The sequence below is a fragment of the Macrobrachium nipponense genome, chromosome 4 (genome assembly GCF_015104395.2).
Source record: "Macrobrachium nipponense isolate FS-2020 chromosome 4, ASM1510439v2, whole genome shotgun sequence".
Lineage (NCBI taxonomy): Eukaryota > Metazoa > Arthropoda > Malacostraca > Decapoda > Palaemonidae > Macrobrachium > Macrobrachium nipponense.
In genome coordinates this window covers 134,505,911-134,526,539 of record NC_061100.1, presented here as the reverse complement: position 1 = coordinate 134,526,539, position 20,629 = coordinate 134,505,911, and the positions used below count along the sequence as shown (strand labels likewise).

Genomic DNA, 20,629 nt, shown 5'->3' with positions numbered 1-20,629 from the left:
AGGAAAACATCTCCCTAACATACAGAAGAAGAAAATTTGCTGTAATAAGCCAAGTTAGTGAAGGAGAGAGAGAGAGTTGCGTAGGAAGGAGTGCCCCGTCTTGCCTGACGCAGTGCCCCAGGCTACGATATATGAGCAAAGGGATCATCATTTATGATTAAATTATGATAAATAACATAGTTTTGGTTTATTAATACACAAAGAAGAAATATACTTTCATAATAATCATTATTTATTAACATTGTCTTTATAAAAATACGAAGGAAACTTTGAACGCTTGGATCTCAAAATTATACTTATTGACCCTCAAAATCTATCGTCTCACTTAGTTTTAAAGCTATAACATTGGAATTTGGTATATAACTCAGAAACACATTATGAGAACAATATAGAACAATCAAATCAACCCCGCCCCTTTTTTTTTTTTTTTCCAATTTTGTTTTGTCTTTTTTTTTTTCCCCTGATTTTATAGGGTTTTTATTTTTTTACCATAATAACAATGAAAAATTCATATCTAGCAAAAAAAAATTACTTAAAAAAAAAACAAAAAAAAACTCATTTGATTGGAGGTCTATAACATGAAGTCTATATATGGTAGTAATCCCAGGTCTTAATATTAAATATCAAGGGAGGAGATAGAATTTGAAAATGGTTAACAAAAAAACCGCCACCCAAAACATAAATAAAATATGTACTGAAAAATCACATGATACGAGCAGGAAGGAAGCCCACTCGAAACTGGAACAAAACAAGGGTACGCCGTAATGGCGACTCGCCGTCGCCGGGCAACTGTAAAGTGACGCTAAACAAAACCCTAAATAAAGGCAAAACGAAAGGCAAATTCACTACCCTAAATATTGAAAAAAACAAGGTGAACCAGTACTTAACGGGTTGGGTGAAGAGGCAGATTGACGATCCATAACGATTAAAATGATACGAAACAAAGAAATAAGAACAGATAGCTAAAAATGAGCGTGCAAACACGATGAGGCTATCGATAAGTATGACGTCACAGACGCCTTCAACGGGGTAGCTGGGTGTGACCTATGGGTCGGCTCCCCGTATTTAGGGTCTTTTGATGAGGAAAAGGCTAATTGGAAGGGTTGCTGTGGTAGTGTTTAACACTCGCCCCAGTTTTATACCGACACCTTTTATATAGGTGAGCGAGTCAGAGGTTTCTGACATGTCCAATTTAGTAGTTCTATGGTACTATAGCAATATTTTACTAGAAATAGTGCTAAAGGAGACATATTTCACAGAGCGACACGGCTTTCCTCCCGCCCAGAAATAGATTTTTTCCTACGTCAAAATCCATTTTTCGGGATAAATTGCCCTGGCGTCACAAAACCGAAGGTCAGAGGTGAAAATCATATGCGGTTTGGAGATGTCCCAAGTCACCTTATTAAGTGGTATGACTATCAAAGTCCTGTCCTTAAAAAGTGGCATTAGCCGGCCGGCCCCCTTGAAGGCATGCTGCACCTATGCTAAATAATTTATGTTACAATAACATTACAAGTTGTACTGATTTTGAGTTACGTAGAATTCCTTACTCTTTTCTACAGGGTGACTATATTGACACAACAATTGGTATTGGTCTTGGCATTAGCACCATGGCAGCAGCTGCACTTGGTAACACAGTTAGTGATTTGGCTGGCATAGGGTCAGCTTGGTATGTAGAAAATATTGCAGTAAAAATTGGAATCAAGCCTCCAAGTCTTTCTCAGGAACAGTTGGAGATGATGTCATCAAGATGGTCCTCCAATATTGTGAGTTATTTTGATCCTCTGTGTTTTTTTTATATTAATCACTAGAAGAGTTTTTGATATCCAGTTTCATATCTTTTCATTTTGTGTTTTTCCCTCCAGTCTCCTAGCTACTTTTGGTTGGATGCCATGAAGGGAGCAACTATTTTAAAGTGATTCTTGTTTTCAAATATCTGTTATTTATTCTAGCTAAATTTAATGAGATTTTTTCTTTTATCAGCTAATTTTTTCCTTTATTGTTCTGGCATGATGTGGTAGATGAATCCAGAGTAGCACTGAATATGACTTTGATTGCCCTTTGAACATGAAGAAGGGTGTTATGGTACACATTGGTGAATGAAGCTAAAAATTTATGATAAAGTTAGTTTTTTTTACTGTGGATTCAATATCAGAGCACTGAAGGTCCTTAAGGCACTGAGTCTCAATCTCAAGTATGTAAATGTTTTAGGACAGTTATATACGGTGGGCCCCTCATATTCACGTTCTCCGGATTCGCGGATTTCTCTCTGGACTCTATCTACCCATTATTTGGTGGAAATTCGCCTATTCACAGGTTTTTTCCGGCGATAAATAATCCCAAATTAGTGTATTTTGATTATTTTCATGACTAAATATATTTTTATGATACAAAAAAGATTTACTAATTTTAAAATATTACTATTGATCAATACTGTATTAGTAAGTTTAATAAGATTAAACTTACTACATCCCCCACGAATATGGGCGGGAACACTATATAATTTATCAGTATTGCCTCTCCCCACTGGAGGATAGTAATTCAAAGTGGATAAATAATTTTTTTATTTTGTATATATACAAATTCAGAACAAGGTGATAAGAATGAGAGGATTAAGAATGTCAGCTATTTGTGTAATGCAGCAGTTGATTACTGGTTGCTGCTTAGCAGCTTCTGTCACCCTTGGTCTTTGTGGAGCAGCTCATGGGGATAGTCACTGAAGGGTTGTGATCTTGAACATTCGTTATTTCACACTGTTTAGTTAAGTTTTATGTGTGGGGGTGGTCACTGAAGGGTAGTGATCTTGAACACTCCTTATTTCACACTATTTAGTTCAGTTTTATATGTATCCATCATCTATTTTCACATAAGTGACTTACCAAACAATTACAAGAAGAGTATCATCAACTCTTTTTTGGTGCTGTCACAATTTCATTCTTACTCTCAAGCTTGCCTTCCACAAATTTTAGCATCTCTTTATTTCTTTTCTCCATCTTTCGAGTTATCTGTAGTTTCAGATCATCACATTGTCTCTTCTTCTCTTGTTTCTATTTGTCATAAGTTTTTTTATGGTTCTTACCTTGAATATTTAGACAATTTTCTTCTGCTTTCTTCATAAATAACAGCCATAATAGTTGTCACTATTGCCATGTTTTCTTCATTCTTCTTATTCTTCCTAACAAATCTCTCTCTTTTCTTCTCTCTGTTTGTCAAATCATCTATTTATTTCTTGAAATCTTCCCTGTAACACTAATAATTAAGGGATTTTGACGTAAGGAAAAATCTCTCTGGGCGATTGGCTCGTGTCGCCAGCGAAATATCCTTAATCTATTATTTTCTAGGGTAAATGTACTAACACATACCAGAGAATAAATAAAATAAAGAAAAAGGTCAGTATAACTGACTCGCTCACCCTCCAAGAGGGTGTCGGTATGAACTAGGCGAGTGAGGACTACCACGAGCCAAATACCAATAGAAATCTCCCACAACAAAAACCCTCCATGAGGAGAGCCGACCCACAGAGTGAGCAGCTAGTACTACTACTACTCCCATCCCATGCTGCCGACCGCTGCGCCTCTGGTGGCCATCCTGAAGTTAGCAGACAATCTTGGGCGAAGGGGCATAGGGTAGGGTGGGATTTCGCTGGCGACACGAGCCAATCGCCCAGAAATAGATTTTTCCTTACGTCAAAAATCCCTTTTCTGGGCTCAGCTCGTGTCGCTGCGCGAAAATCGTACCAGAGAAATAGCACAAGATTGTAAACAAAAGTAAAAGTAATAAATCAGAATAGGTCTCAAATAAAAAATAAAGTAATATAAAAAGAATATAATTGCTAAAAAAGATACAAATACACAGTGATACAAGATAGAAATATGCTTAAATTACCCTTAATTCTAAACATGTTTCTTATCATAAGGTAATTACATATGTACAGAGGTAAATTGGCTTACATGTAACAAAATGGTATCTGTGTAAAGGCATGTATCAAAAATATAATAGCAATTAAAATAATCAAATGAACAAATTAAACAACAATGATAATATATAAGGAATGCATATGACTTAATATACAAAACCTGTAACCATTATAAATGAGATGTATCCCCTAGCATAAAAATAAGGGGGGGTGGGGGTGAACATCCATGAGATCAAAATCCATAATCATCTGTGAGTGTCCCTAGCAAAAAATAAGGGGCACCCACTACATCATCATAAAAGCAGCTAAGACACCAGGTGAATGTAAATGAACACGGTAGGAATAGACGAACTGTTGGGTGAAGCAGGTAGAAAGGAGGACTGAATCTTCTACTACAAATTAACTAGAATCAGGGGAAACTATGTTTCCCGCTGCTACTGCTGAAAAATTTCAGAGCTTCCAAGGACTTAAGGTAATGGCGTTTGAACACTGTCGGCGATTTCCATCCGGTATATCTTTTTCAACTCATCGAAGTTCATGTGTTGGAAATAATTAATTGAGGTGGCTACTGCCCTGACATCATGTGCTTTCGGGAAAGAGTCAGGATTGGCTTGCTTAATAAAGTACAGGATTTGTTGCCTGATGCCTTTAATGGATAAAGTTCCACCTTTTTTTCCCTCTTAAAGAGGGGACCCGATGAGGATGAGGAGGTCCTGGACAGAAAGGCTCGTAAGGTTGTTTAACTGGGCAAAGAGATACATCTTGTGGAAGGGGTAGTACCTTCGTTCCAAGGTTCCCACCTCATCAAAGGATCTTCATTCGTTTGCTCGAAAAGCTACGTTCCGGAGAAAGTAGTACTTCCCCTGTGGGAAGGAATTGAATATGATCCGGATCTCTGGATAAAGCCGACAGTTCTCGAAATTCTTGCTCCTGAAGCTAAGCTTAATAAAAACAGGGTTTTCCTTAAGAGCATTATAAACGAGCATGTGTCATTATCGGTTTCTGAAGCCAGTTTTAGAACATCGTTTAAGAACCATGAAACTGACGTAGGCCTTACAGAAGTCTAAGTCTAGCACATGCCTTAGGAATAGACGAGAAGTAGGAATCCGTCAAGTCTATGTTGAACCCAAATTGAAATATCTTTTTCAAGGCTGACTTGTTTGTCGTAATCGTGCTAGCTTGCTAAACCTTTTTCAAATAAGGATCTGAAAAGGATATAGCTGAATTAACTGTCATGATTCTAATATCAGATTCTCTCAGGAAGATGCTAACTTTTTGACAGCAGCATCATACTGTCTCAAAGTTGAATCCCTTTTATCGGATTCCAAGAAGAGAATATTTCTGAAGGTCAATATCGCATCTCTTTTTGCCGCAAACTTCATGAAATCCATAAAGTTAGGGTTTTGAGAATTCCTGAGGAAGCGAACACAGTCTTCGTTTGTACTGACTGGGAGAGCCTGGGATTGGGGATCCGAAGAGGACGAAGGCCCAGCTTCCAGAATTAGGGGATACCAATTGCTCTTCGGCCAGTCGGGGCTACTAGAGCCACTTGACCCTTGAACGCCTGAGTTTGTTTAAAAACTTTCATAAGAAGATTCACTGGGGGAAAGACATAAATCTTCTTCCAGTTGTTCCAGTCTAGAGCCAGGGCGTCCGTGGCATAGGCCAGAGGGTCAGGTTGGGGGTACTAACAGGGAGTTTTGTGATTCGCTTGAGATGCGAAGAGATCTACCTGTAGCCCTGGGACTCTTTGAAGGATCCATTGGAACGAACTGTTGTCCAGTGACCATTCCGACTCTAGGGGTACTGATCGGGATAACGCGTCTGCTATGACGTTTCTCACTCCAGCTATGTGAGTGGAGGAGAGATGCCAACTGAACTTGTCTGCCAGGGAGAAGATGGCTACCATCACATGATTTAGATGACGTGACTTGGAGCCTCCTCTGTTTATACAATGTACTACCACTGCGCTGTCCAGAACTAGCTTTATGTGGGAGTACTTTGGTGGGCGCAAACCTTTTTAGAGTCAAGAACACTGCCATTGCCTCCAGTACGTTATATGGAACTGACTGAACTGAGGTGACAAGTTCTTGAACCTTTTGGACCTGGGATACCCTCCCCAACCGCTTAAGGACGCGTCTGTGTGGATGGTAATCCCTGGTGGAGGGAACTGAAGGGGTACTGACACTGACAAATTCTTGACTTTCGCCCACGGCTGAAGTCGATTCTTTAGAATCAGAGGGACTGAGGATAGTTTGTCCCTGGACCTGACATTTGCTCGTGAGCGCCAGATTCTGGTTAGGTCTTTCAGTTTGGCTTTCATTAAGACGTTCGTCACTGATGCAAACTGGAGAGAACCCAGGATCCTCTCCTGAAGCTCTCCTTGACGCCAGTTTTTGTGACTTAGAAATTGCTTGACTGACTTCGCTATTTGTTTCTTTCCTTTTGGTTGATGGAATCGACAGAGTATGGGAGGATAGATTCCATTGAATGCCCAGCCACTGAAAGTCTGACTCTGGAGTGAGTCTTGACTTGGTCCTGTTTATCTTGAAGCCTAGATATTCCAGGAACTGAATCACTTTCAGTGTAGCTCTGTTGCATTCCTCGACTGTTGAAGCCCAGATCAACCAATCGTCGAGATACGCTTACTACCATAATCCCTTGTGATCTGAGTTGTTGCACTACCACTCCGCTAGTTTCGTGAACACCCTGGGTGCCCCGACTTGAGTCCGAAGGGCACTACCTGAAGGAGAATGCCTGGTCTCCTATCTTGAAACCCAGATAGGGACGGAAGTGTCTTGCAATAGGGATATGATAGTAGGCGTCTGTAAGATCGATAGAGGTGGTGACGGCCCCACGGGGAAGTAAGGTCCCGCACCTGTGAGATCGTGAGCATCTTGAACTTGTCGCAGCGGATGGCTAAGTTTAAGCGGGACAAGTCTAAGATTACCCTTCTTTTTTGTGAGCCTTTCTTTGGCACGCTGAACAAGCGACCTTGTTGAAATTTTAATCTCTGACTCTCGCTATAGCTCCTTTCTGAAGGAGGTCCTCTGCGTACTCTGTCAATTCCTTGGAAGGAAGTTTGACGGAAAGGTCTGGATGGAGGTGGGTTCGTCAACCAAGCTCCAACCCAGGCCTTTTGACACTATGCTCTGAGCCCATTCGCTGAAGTTCCACCGGTGGCGAAAGTGAAACAGCCTCCCTCCTACCTGAAGTTCTTCATTGGTTCTGGTAACCGCCTCGGCCTCCTCTGAAGTGCTTTCCCCTGTTAAAGGGGTCCTCCCGATCCTCTCCCACGAAAGGAACGCTTACCTCTGCCTCCCTTAACCCGAGCGGTCATACTTCGTGAAGCTTGACTCTCGAAGGCTTGATTGTTAAGCTGGAGAAATGGCGTAAGAGGTGGAGGGCTGAGGCTGAGGGGATATCACATAAATTGGCTGTGATTGAGCCTAGAGGTGGAAGGTTGGGCTGTTTGCACTAAGGGCACCGCTGGAACTTGCTGTGAGGAAAGCGTGGCTGCTTTTTCTGGTAAGGATGGAAACGCCTAGGTTTCCTCTGTCCCTTACCTTTAGGGTGGTTAGGTCTTGTCTCCTCTTAGCCGTAAGGCCCCAACGGTCCTTAAGGCTCTGGTTCAGCCTCGTAGCCTCTGAACTGGACTTCCTTCACCATAGCTTCTGGAAGAGATCTGCTCCCCAGATGTTAGACGAGAGTAACCTATTCGGCTCATGTCGAATGGTTGCCTCTTGTAGGACATGCTTCCTACAATTCGTTCTAGCAGTGGCAAACTCAAACATATCCGACTGTACCGTTGAGTCAGGGCTTTGGTCATGAGCTTAAAAAAGCGGTTCTGAGCCATAAGCTATGGTTGCTACCTCGGACATAGCCATAGAGTTAATTGATCTGGCTAATCGCGATTTCGCGTCAAATTCAGCCTGAATAAGGCTATCTGGGAGCCTGGGTAGCTTTTCACCAAACTGCTCCATAGCACAGTCCGGTTTGAGTTTGCCAGCTGAGAAGGTGTTTGGCAAGTCCTCCCACAATTCTCCGGCTGAGGGGAGCAACGGAGATGTGGGATCTGCTTCCTTCAATTGAGGCATGGGGTCCCCCTTCTGGGCCGCTGGGATGGTAGGACCTCGCGATCTTTGTCAGGAACGGGCAGCGGGTGGTACTCTCATCCATTGTGAAAATGGTAAAGGGACTCTTGAAAGGTTGTATCCTGGTATTAGAACAATCCATGTCCTCTAAACATCTGAGCCATTCTCTCTGAGCCTGGTCTCGTAATAGAGGCTGTCTCCTTTGGTACCCTATCATCCCGAACCATGGCTGAAGCTGTAAGCCTTGCGTAGCCTATGAACGGAGGCTGGAGGTCTTCCGGGAAGAACTCGAAGTCCTCTATCCTTCGAGTTCCGAATTCCGTATGGAAATGAGACCGTCTTGGAAGGGGGCGTATGACGCTACTCTCCATGGATTGTTCACGAGAACGGAGGTAGCGAGTCATACGGAGGAAGCTGAGTTCCACTCGTATTGGAAAGTGAAGGAGAGGCTAGAGGGACTTCTCTCAGTCCGGCTATAATGGAGTCCTGGGAAGTAATCCTATCCGACAGACGAGAGATCATTTGTTCCATGCTACTCTTTAGGGACCCAACCAGGTCGCCACCTGTTGCAACAGGCCAGCATTGGAGTCCAAGGCCGGAGCTGCTGCGGAGGTGGAGGGGTGGCTCTGAATCGGAACCAAGGGTAGCGGAACCGGTGACTCTGCCGGGGTGCGAGATCTCTCTCTGGAGGATTTACTCCTCGAGGACTTAGAGCCGGAGCTAGAAGCTTTAGACCTGTCTGCTCCGGGATTCCCAGCCGGAGACTTACGTGAGGAGGATGACGCCGAAGTCGACTTCTTAGACGACGACGACTCTTAGTCAAGGATTTCACTGCTTGACCCTTGACCTTAGCTCTAACCGAAGCGTCAGGAGGAGTATATATTCAACACCTGTAAAGCCTTGGAAGGATGGAGAGGTTGCAGGAGTAGAAGAAACAGTTACACCCAAGGGTGACCCTTGGGTGTCCACCTTACCTACCTCGACCAACAGGTCGTCTACACCTACCATAGGTTCCACATTAATATCTAAAGTCGCGACGTCCGTGGAGATATATGGTCTTTGGTCAGTTAATGAGGCAGCCAGCTGTTGTTGGATGAAGGCGATAGTAGGGGCCGCCTCTACTGGGTCGACGTATCCTGTCGCCTTGCCTCCGGGGAAGATTAACAGCGCCAACCGCTTCTCCAAGATGTAGGGCATACCCTTGGCGGCGTTCTTCCCAAAAACCGCCGACCCAGGCCCGCAGGGTTGCCAGTGCGGTATCCTTCACTGCCGGCGCCTGGAAGAGAGGGCGTAGATTAGATTAAGAATCACTTAAAACTAAAACTTAAAATATAACTTAAAAAACTTAGATGCCTTAAGTTAAAGTGAATGATGAAAACTTAAGCACTAAAAGAGAAGCGGAGCAGCTACGGAGATGGAATACTCACCCCACCCCTTCTAAAAGCTGGCTCACCAGATCGTAAACATATGGTACAGTCTCATGGTACCAGACCTGGATGTCCCCGTGCAGAGTCGCGCATGGAGCATGGGACCGGCAAACTTCGTGTCCACATGGGTCCTGAAGTGTGGCGGCGCATCCCGGATGCTCACAGTTGGTGGCCTGTAAGTGGGAAGACACATGAGTATCTTAAAGAATAACACTGTACAGGCTAAAGGACAGAAGAACTCCGTTGCATGCCGGAGCTCGGAAAAAATTTGGGCATAACCCCCCCTGCATCGCCTGAATAGGCTATTATCCCGGAGATATCCGGTAAGACATGTAAGGGAGGGGGGGGGAAGGTTTAAGGTACTTAAGATAAACTTATAGTTAATCTAATAACACTTAAACCTAAAACTCAAATGAACCGGACCAAGTCCAGTGCGTAGCGGTGTTAGTAACTCAGCAATACGGTAAGGTAGCAGGGACCCACTGATGTTCCGGTCCACTCTACTGGGTGGACTAAACATCTTCCGCTGGGTGCCAGGACTCCGATCAGGAAAGGAGTCCTAGTAAGATCGGAAATAAAGAGCGAGGAGACATACAGGCTCGAGCGAACCGGAGCGACAAGGAAGCAACGGATGGGGGGAAAGGCCAGTACCCCCACCACACATTACCACGGGCCGGACCGATGAGCCGGAGAGGTCGCGTCCAGTCTGGGTCTGTCCGTCTCCCTGGCCCCTCCGCCTGGGGGGGAGAGAGGGAAGCATGCTCGGGTATGTGGAGCAAGCGTGGGCAGACCGACCCACCCTCCCCCGACTCTATGGAAGAGCGGGAGGAGGGGGGAAGGGGATACTGGGCAGGCGTCGGCTGTCTCGTGATCGCGTAGTGACCACGAGACGGTAAGACTAAAATAAGACAACTAAGCCTAGGACCAACCAACTGATCATGAAAGATGCTATCGGGAAGCAACTGAACTGAAAAGCGGTAGCATGGAGACCCACTGGGCCAAAACCGACTGATCAGAGAGATGCTATAGGGAAGCAACGAACTGATGAGCGGTAGCATAGGCTCGATGAGCCAGGACCTAGGCTAAGCCAGACGCCTAACTAACCTAACCATAACAATACATGGATAATTAAATAAAATAAAGAAAGAAAAACAATATAGTAGGAGAAAAATCCAGGAGTGTACGACTAACCCGAAGGAAAGTCTACCACTCAAAGCTAGTCAGAGGCCGATACTAAGAGCGGGACTAGGTCTGGAAAGAAGAAGCCTACATAAGGTAAAAGACATGCATGCATGACAAACCTGAGTAGACAGTACCCTAAGTAAACGGATAATTAATATAGAGCGTACATAGATAAGGGGATGTTCTAGGTATGGGAGACCGAGAACGAACCACACGCGGCAGAACCATGCTGCCATGCTTCCGACCGAGAGTTCGTATTTATACCTAAAAAACGGCAAATACTGACTGAGGGCCGGAAAAAACAACTAACCATAAATACTGAGTACTTAACTTAGCTGCTGCAATAGCTGCACGCTCCATTATAGATAAATCCAACGAAAGGGCACAAAAAACACAGAGAAAAATATCACGTGTGACTCGTGTGCGCTAACTGAAAAGGATGTCCACCAGAGGCGCAGCGGTCGGCAGCATGGGATGGAGTAGTAGTAGTACGAGCTGCTCACTCTGTGGGTCGGCTCTCCTCATGGAGGGTTTTGTTGTGGGAGATTTCTATTGGTATTTGGCTCGTGGTAGTGGTCTCACTCGCCTAGTGTTCATACCGACACCCTCTTGGAGGGTGAGCGAGTCAGTTATACTGACCTTTTTCTTTATTTTATTTATTCTCTGGTATGTGTTAGTACATTTACCCTAGAAATAATAGATTAAAGGATATTTCGCGCAGCGACACGAGCTGAGCCCAGAAAAATGGCATTTGCAACTTTTAATATTCAGAAGCTTCTGTTCTGTTTCTTCTTATGCTCGTAGGTCTTAGGTTGACCTTTACATTTTTCCACTGGGATAGCTAAACTACTTGATCCCTTTCTGACCCCAGTTTTGCAAATCTGATTTACCTGTATTGTAGGGAAATAAATTCTAAAGTTCAGCTTGATAGAGCTGATTATTCTTAGGGTCTTCATGTGTCTCAAACAAGTTAGAGTGCAAGCCACAAACAAGTCATATCACAATGAAAGATCACTATTCAACTTACAGCTCCCAAATGATTGGCAACACTCACAATCCCTTTACTTAATATTGTCTTGACAATACTAAAGGATATGTATATAAAATATCCCTGATAAGTTTTCTGACAACTTGTATATTGGTCAAGTTGTTAAAACTCTGGAAAAGAGAATAGAAAAGCATAAAAAATGTATAAGATATTCACAGGTGAACAGTGGAAGTTGTGTGCATGTCAGTCAGAACATCATACTATCAGGTGAGGTTGGGCATAAAAGATAGCCTATTCTAATTATGCACTGGAAAGAAATATCATTGAATCGAGCTTTGTAAAAGAAACTTATGGTCATAGTGTGAATATCAGTCAAGGCATGTAAACTTGATCCTATAATTTCAAAATAAGTGTATAAAATGTTTTAAATTTTGAGGAAGACAGTAGATATGTATGGGAAAAAGGACTATCATTATGCTATAATATATTATTATAATATACATATATATAATATATATATAAATACATACAATACATATATACATATACAATGTACATATATTACTATAATTAAGAACCATTCCTTCAGTTATATCCACAATGTATCTAAGGCCCTTGTGGATATAGGATTTTTTTTTGAAGAATGGTAAAAAAAACATGATATATTTGTCCAAACAGGAATTTCAATAACCTTTTTTTTTTCTCTGCTTATGTCATTGTAACATCCACTATAGTACATACCATGCTTATAAAACAACACCAAAATACACCATAGAGTACTGCGACACAAAAAAATGATAAAATAAACTGTGCAGTATAGTGGTTATATAAAAAATGGCATAAAAAAACATTTAAACTTGAGGTATTCATGTACGAAACCAAAACCTTTGGTTTAACTTAAAATTTAGGGATAAACTCTTCTAGCTGCCAGCTGGGGGAAAACCGGTTTTAAAAACATAAAAAACTTCTGCTTTTGGGTGCATAAAGCAACATACTAACATGCTGTACTACATATATATAAATATATATATATATATATTCTATATATATATATATATAGATATAATATAATTAGTATATTTACATCTTATATATACATATATATACATATCTATCATACATATATATAATATATATATATATATATATTATATACTATATGATAGAATATATCTATATATTATAATATTATATATTATATATAAATACATATATAATATTGATATATATATATATATTGATATATAGCATACTATATATATATATATATATAAGTACATATACATATATATATAATATATATACATGATATATATAATATTTTATTAATTTAAATACTAATATATATACAATATATATTATACTATATATATACAATTATAATTATACATATACTAGTATACATATATAATACATCTATATATAATAATATATACAATGTATAGTATATATACATATATATATAATTATATATATATATTATATATAATAGATACACACACACACCACACAATATATATATATATATATATATTAATTATATATATATCTATATATTATATATATATTTTTTTTTTTTTTTTGTAAAACCACAACACAACATATATATTAGATATATATATATACTATATAATATATACACTATAATATATAGATATATATATATATATATATATATATAATATATAATATCTAGTATCGATATATAATAATATAACATACATATAACATACATATATAGTATATACATTATATATATATTATATAATATAATAGTTACATATATATTATAACATATATATATATATCATATATAATATACATAATGTATATATACTTAACATGATAGGATATATATAATTAGATATTTATATATTATATTATATATATTATTATATTACTATATAATTATATATCTTAATATACACACACCACACATATATATATATATTATACATACTATCTATATATTACCATATATATATAATATATTATACATACATATATTATATAACATAAAATATAATACATATATATACATATTTATATAACATATTTATCTACCATATATATTTCATATAATATACATATTATATATACATATAATTTTTATTTTTGTATCTAATTTTTGAAAAGAAAAAATTCAGTACGGCTGATGGAGGTCTACTGATCAAGTTAGACCGAAAAGCTCCCGTTTTTCTTTTATGTATTTTTAATTAAACATTTTACGATTTTAATTAGAATTGGGGACTTTGATTAACTTCGAAGCTATATATTACATATATATATATACATATATATAATATAATATAATTAAATATCTTATACATATATATATACATATATATAGATAACATATATATCTATATATATTTATTACATATCATTATATTATTATATATATACATATATATAATTATAGAACAAATTATATATCATTAATATACGTATAATATACAATATATATAATTATAGTATATATATCTATATATATATATTACTATATATATATATATATAAAATTATTCTAAATTATATAGATATATATACTAAATATATATATTAATACCACACATTATATATATATATATATATACATAATATATATATATAATATAGATAATAATCATAATAATATTACAATAATTATATTATAATAGATGTATATATATATATATATATATTTATATACATTAACATATATATTTTATACATTCTATATATAGAATCTATTATATATATATATATATATATGGATATATATATATATATATAAGATATATATTATAGATATAATATATAATATATTAGATATATATATATATATATATTATATATAATATAATAGAATATCTAGATATTATATATAGATATATATATAGATATATTATAATTATAGATATATAATATATAGATTAATATATATATATATTTATTTATATATATATATATATATATATATTATAATATATATATGTATATCTATAGATATATATATATATTATTATAATATATATATAGATATAATACATAAAATCTATATACTAATATTCTATACTATATATATAGATCTATACTATATATATATATATATATATATACCTATATATATATATATATACAATATATACGGTACATAATATATATAATTATATATATATATAATATATATATACCATATAATATACATATATTATATATATCTATATATATAATATAATATATATATAATTATTATATTATTAAATACTATACGTTATATATATATATTAATTATATTATATCTATAGAATCTATTATATCTATATGTCTATATATATAAGATATTATTTATATATATATATATATAATTATCTATATATAGTTAATATATATAGAATATTATTATACTATATATATATATATAGATATAATAGGATATAGAATTGATGATATATTATATATATAGATACGTAAATAGCCACATGAAAGGTGAAGAAATCAAAGACCAGGTACCAAGAAAGAAACACAAAACCGCTTTCGTGTATTGCGTACCCTAAACTTCTTCGGGGGGTACCCGAAGAAGTGTACGCAATACACGGAAAGGCTCTTGGTACCTGGTCTTTGACTTTTCTTCACCTTTCATGTGGCGTCGTTTACGTAACATATTTGTCACGTTGCTGTTTGGTTGGGACTTAGTTACTGAATATATATATATTAATATATATATTATATATGATATAATAATATTGTATATATATAGTTAGTATATTCTATAGATATGCATATCTATATGGTCTAATATATATGATATATATATATGATCGATATATATATTGAGTGATATGATAATATATATATATATATATTATATAATATCATATATAATAGTGATCATATATATCTGTATTATATATATATCATATATCGTATAGTATATATAATATTACATAAGTATGTATATATATATATATATATAATATATATATATTATATATATTTTTAAAAAAATATGATTTTTTTTATTTAAAAAAATTTTATAATTGTTATATGGATATATACTTATATATATATATTCTATATATATAATATATATATATGTGTAATAGTATATATTATATATTAATATATGATATATTTTAAAGAATAAACTTTATTTTTATATATATATATATATAATATACATATACTGATTATATGTAGAATATGGTAATTATATAGATATATATTAGATATATATAGATATGTATAGATTATCTATATAGATTTATATATATATATTATATAAGTATATAGATATAATATATATATAATATAGTTAATCGATATCTATATATATATAGATATATATATAGTATATATATAATATAATAAATATATATATCATATATAATATATAATATATAATATATATACTATATATATATGTATATATAATATATATAGATATATATATACATAATATATATTATAACATATAATCTGATATATACATAATATATAAATATATATAATATAGATATATGGGGGGTTATAGATATATTAATAGATATAATATACATATTATAAATAATTACATATCTTATAAATATGACCTATATATATATATAGATTATATATATACTTAATTACATAATAATATATATAATATATATATATATATTATCTATACATATAGTAATATATATTATATAACAATACTATAATAGTATATATTATATTCTATATATATTGCACATATATGACAAGATAATCTATACATATATCTATATATATATATATATTATATAATATATATATATTACATATATATTTATATATATATATATTAATATAATAATATAATATATATATCATATATATTATATATATATAGCATAATATATAAAGATATAGGAATATATATATATAGATATCTATATATAGAATTATATATATAAAGATATATATAACTATATATATATATACTAATATAATTTATGTGTTTGAGATAAGATAGTTAAACAATATATAATACATATATATATTCAAACATTATTACATATATTCTACATATTAATTATACATATATAATTATTAATATATTATATACAATATATAACATATATATATATATCTATATAGGTATTATATATAGTTATATATAATATAGGATATATATATATATATATATATATATATCTATATCTATATTATATATATGCTATATATATATTGAATATATATATATTATCTAATATATATAGGCTACTTATATATATAATATATATATATATATAATCATCTATATATATATCTTCTATATCTATATATATATTATATATATTATCTAATTATATAGATATAGACTATATATATATATAGATATATAATATATATATATATATATATAATATATAGATATTAGATATATGATATATATATATATATAGATTAATATTATAGATCTAATATTATAGGATATATATAGATCTAGATAATTAGATATTATAGTTGTATATATGTATAGATAATAATATAATATATACTATATATAATTATATATATTAGAATTATGAATATAGATATATATTAGTATATATATATATAATCTATATATATATACACTGAGATCTTATATTGAAAAAGTAACTACCATTTTGTCTTACATGTTAGTTCATTTTGTGTCTGTTATTATTTAGATAAAAAATTTCTGCGGCAGTGTGTCCTATCTTTCTAACACTTAGGTATGAATCTGTTTAAATATATAAATAAGAGAATATACACTTACTTTATAATTCAGAATGTGGCTTTACTATTTATATTAAATGGATTAAATTTTAAAATGAGTTTGGCCTGTAGGTCAGTAGGCCTGATTAACTTTGATTTTTCTTAGAATTTTGTAAAATTTTCTTATTACGTATTTGGATGCAGCAGAGAGGGAACAGGTATTCTTTATCAGGTAGAGGTTTAAAGAGCTTTAGATATCTTGCTCGCTCATTATTACGAATTTAACCAAGACACTGACTACATTATGTGGCCTGCCATTTTGTTTTGCTTGAATTTCTTCATGAAATTAGCAGGAAGTATCAGCCTTAGAAACAGAACTATTACATGTATTTTGTTATAGAGAAATGCACATATTTCACAGGTGCATTACATAGTTGACTTTTGAAATCTTACTTAATCTCCAATGATATTTTATGGAAAGAAATATGTACGGTATTACTGCAAAATTAAATTTTATTTCACAGGGCAGAGGAGTTGGTGTAGTGCTTGGATGTCTTCTTGGAATGTTTCCATTATTATTCTTATCTAACCACCAAGAAGAAAGGAAGGAAGTGGAAGCATAGTTTTGTATTTTGCTAAGACAGGGGTTGATCTGTGTAAGTTGAACTGTTTCATGGTTTATCATTCTAAATATTTACTGTAGTATTTATTTTGGTAAGTTATGTTGTCCCTAGAAACACATTTCAGAGGGGAAACATTTTGATTGGATTGTATTGTTTCCACTCTCTTACCTGTTGCTTTTACCAGTTGCTGCCAGAAAATTGAATCCTTGATTTACCAACACACTACAAGCAAATACTAGATTTATTTTGTTCTATTCATGAGGTTGTGCTTCATAAACCTTGTTCTTCATAATTATGAACATGTGAAATCCATACCTTTCAATGGATGGATGTTTTTCAGATGACAGGATATTACCAGCCATGTGATTGATATTTGTGTTGCTATGCTTGGACATACAGGTTTTGCTTATGATGTTATTGTGTAATATTAATGATTAATTGTGGGTTATTTATTGTGAATTACTTTCATAATCTGTTATATATTAAAGGAGTCAAGGTTCACAGTTATTTTATGAGCTATACTATGTCTTTTTCAAAACTGGGTAAAGAATGAGCCTTTGAAGTTTATTTTTTTGGGAGGGGGGTAAAGCCCTAGTGCATTTTGATGCTACGTATTCCAAATTTTTCATGAATGCAAAGTACCTAAGTTACATAGATTTTAGTTTTGCATTTTAATATTTTTACCATTTTCAGCTCAGCTCAATTTTAACAGTAACTTAAACCAAAGTAGTCCTTGTAGCAATAGTGGATCACAATACTATACCTCTTAAAAGATTTTATTTTTAGGCATATTCAATACTTAAAAGTTCTGAACAGTTGTAGATATGATGTGCCATATAGCAAACAGTGGTCATTAGTGCAGTTGTTTGTCTTGTCAGTAGTTGCAGGCTACGGCTTAGGAATTTTAATTTAAATTGTAGTCTTTGTTAAAGTATTAACTTTTAGCACAAACTTTGTCAGTTGATGGATACTGGAAATTATTTTTCTAATATTACACTGTTTAGTATTGGTGAGTAAAACACTACTGTAACTGTTATGAAAGATTTTGAGAGATGGCTCATTTGGCATGGATCAATAAGTCTTTATTAATGAAATCTACAAACAGACAACAGTAATTACCCAGTGGATAATCATTCATACAACAGACCCATTACAGGTTTTATGGTTTTTTCTTTTTGAATTTCTTTCAAAATACTACTGTATTGCATATTTGTAAGAGTAGTTGCAAACATTTCCAGTAGTTGATATGTATATACAGCATATTAATATGTATAAATTTTAACAGAACCAGATATTGTGATACAGTAGGCTGATTTATCAATATTGGTCTCTTTTTACAGTTGCTTACATTTTCGCTGCTATTGCAACATATTTGGTATCTGAAAGTTTCTAAGTACTGTTATAATAATTTATATATTCACAAATAAACATAATGGCTAGGCAGCATTAGGAGTCAAGAATTGCAGGAGACTTACAGCTGTAGAGCAGTTTGAAAAGTAGATGAATGTGCGTACGTATGTATGTATGTATATGTATATATATATTATATATATACACATACATACATGTATACATACACACACAGTCGGACCCCAGTATTCGTGTTCTCGAGATTTGGGACTCACCTATTCGCGGATTTCTCTTTGGACCATATCTACATATTCGCGAGAAATTCACATACTCATGATATTTTTCACTGAGAAATATTCACTAATTACTGTTTTTTCATTTCAGTTTCATGACTAAATGCACTTTTTGTGATACACTTATTAAAATACTCAGGTATAAGCATTTTTAAAGGGTCTCTCATGTTTGAACTAATAAAATAGTAGGCAATTCTAAGTATTTTTAGATGGGTTTTAAGTATTTGCCTATTTTATATGTACATATGACTGATAAAAATGTTCTGTTACAACTGAATTCCATCTAATCAAAGGAGTCCATAAAAATACCAAAATATAGAAAGTACTAGGTACAGTGATGCCTCATTTGTCGAATGTTTCTTATGTCGGACTTTCGGTTTTTTTAAACAAAATTTTTGAGAAAATTTTGTATCATTAGTCAAACGAATGCTCGTGCTTCGAACTGACTGATTATCTAGTTTATACTTGTATTCTATAGCCTACTTGGTCTTACAAGTTAACCTGTATTGATTTGTTTTTCATTTACAATATATAGTTTAATAATAACAATATTCGACAAAATATATAAAAGTATAAAGCATTTAATATAAGATATAGCTTTCAATATAACATTTAGCATAAAAGATGTAAAAAATCATACGTAACTGCGGTGAAGTCACCCCCAGCTGACTTGAGACTGAATTAGGGAGCATTGATATGTTGAGGAGAGAAGGAGAAGAGAGAGTTGAAATATTACTGTATGTAAAAGAAATAACAATTCACATAAAAAGGGAATTTCCAAATGAATTTAATGCAATGATAAAATATGAAAACATACAAATGCAATATAGAAAAAAAGAGAAAAAACAAAAGTCTTAATTGTGCCAGTGTTTGGTGCGCCAAGTGAGACGGTCTAGTTAAACAATATTAACAGAATATTAAATGAAAGAACAAAGCTTTTCACAATAGAATTTAGCACAAATGATTAACAAAATCATTTGTCATTGCAGTGATACACAGCTAACTTGAGGTAGAAGGAGGGAGTGATTATATTTTTGAGGAATAAATGAATGAATAATTTTAAGTTGT

General features: G+C 33.9%; 1 protein-coding gene across 3 annotated transcripts in view; it reads left to right on the top strand.

Annotated features, from left to right (window-relative positions):
• LOC135211195 (transmembrane protein 65-like) overlaps positions 1 to 20,629 on the top strand; it is a 162,811-nt gene that overhangs the window by 42,254 nt on the left and 99,928 nt on the right. For all 3 annotated transcript variants that reach the window (XM_064244417.1, XM_064244416.1, XM_064244415.1), the window contains exon 6: positions 17,820 to 17,951. In XM_064244417.1, the coding sequence (XP_064100487.1) occupies positions 17,820 to 17,918 (99 nt within the window). In that variant the 3' untranslated portion in view covers positions 17,919 to 17,951. The remainder of the gene's footprint in view (positions 1 to 17,819; positions 17,952 to 20,629) is intronic.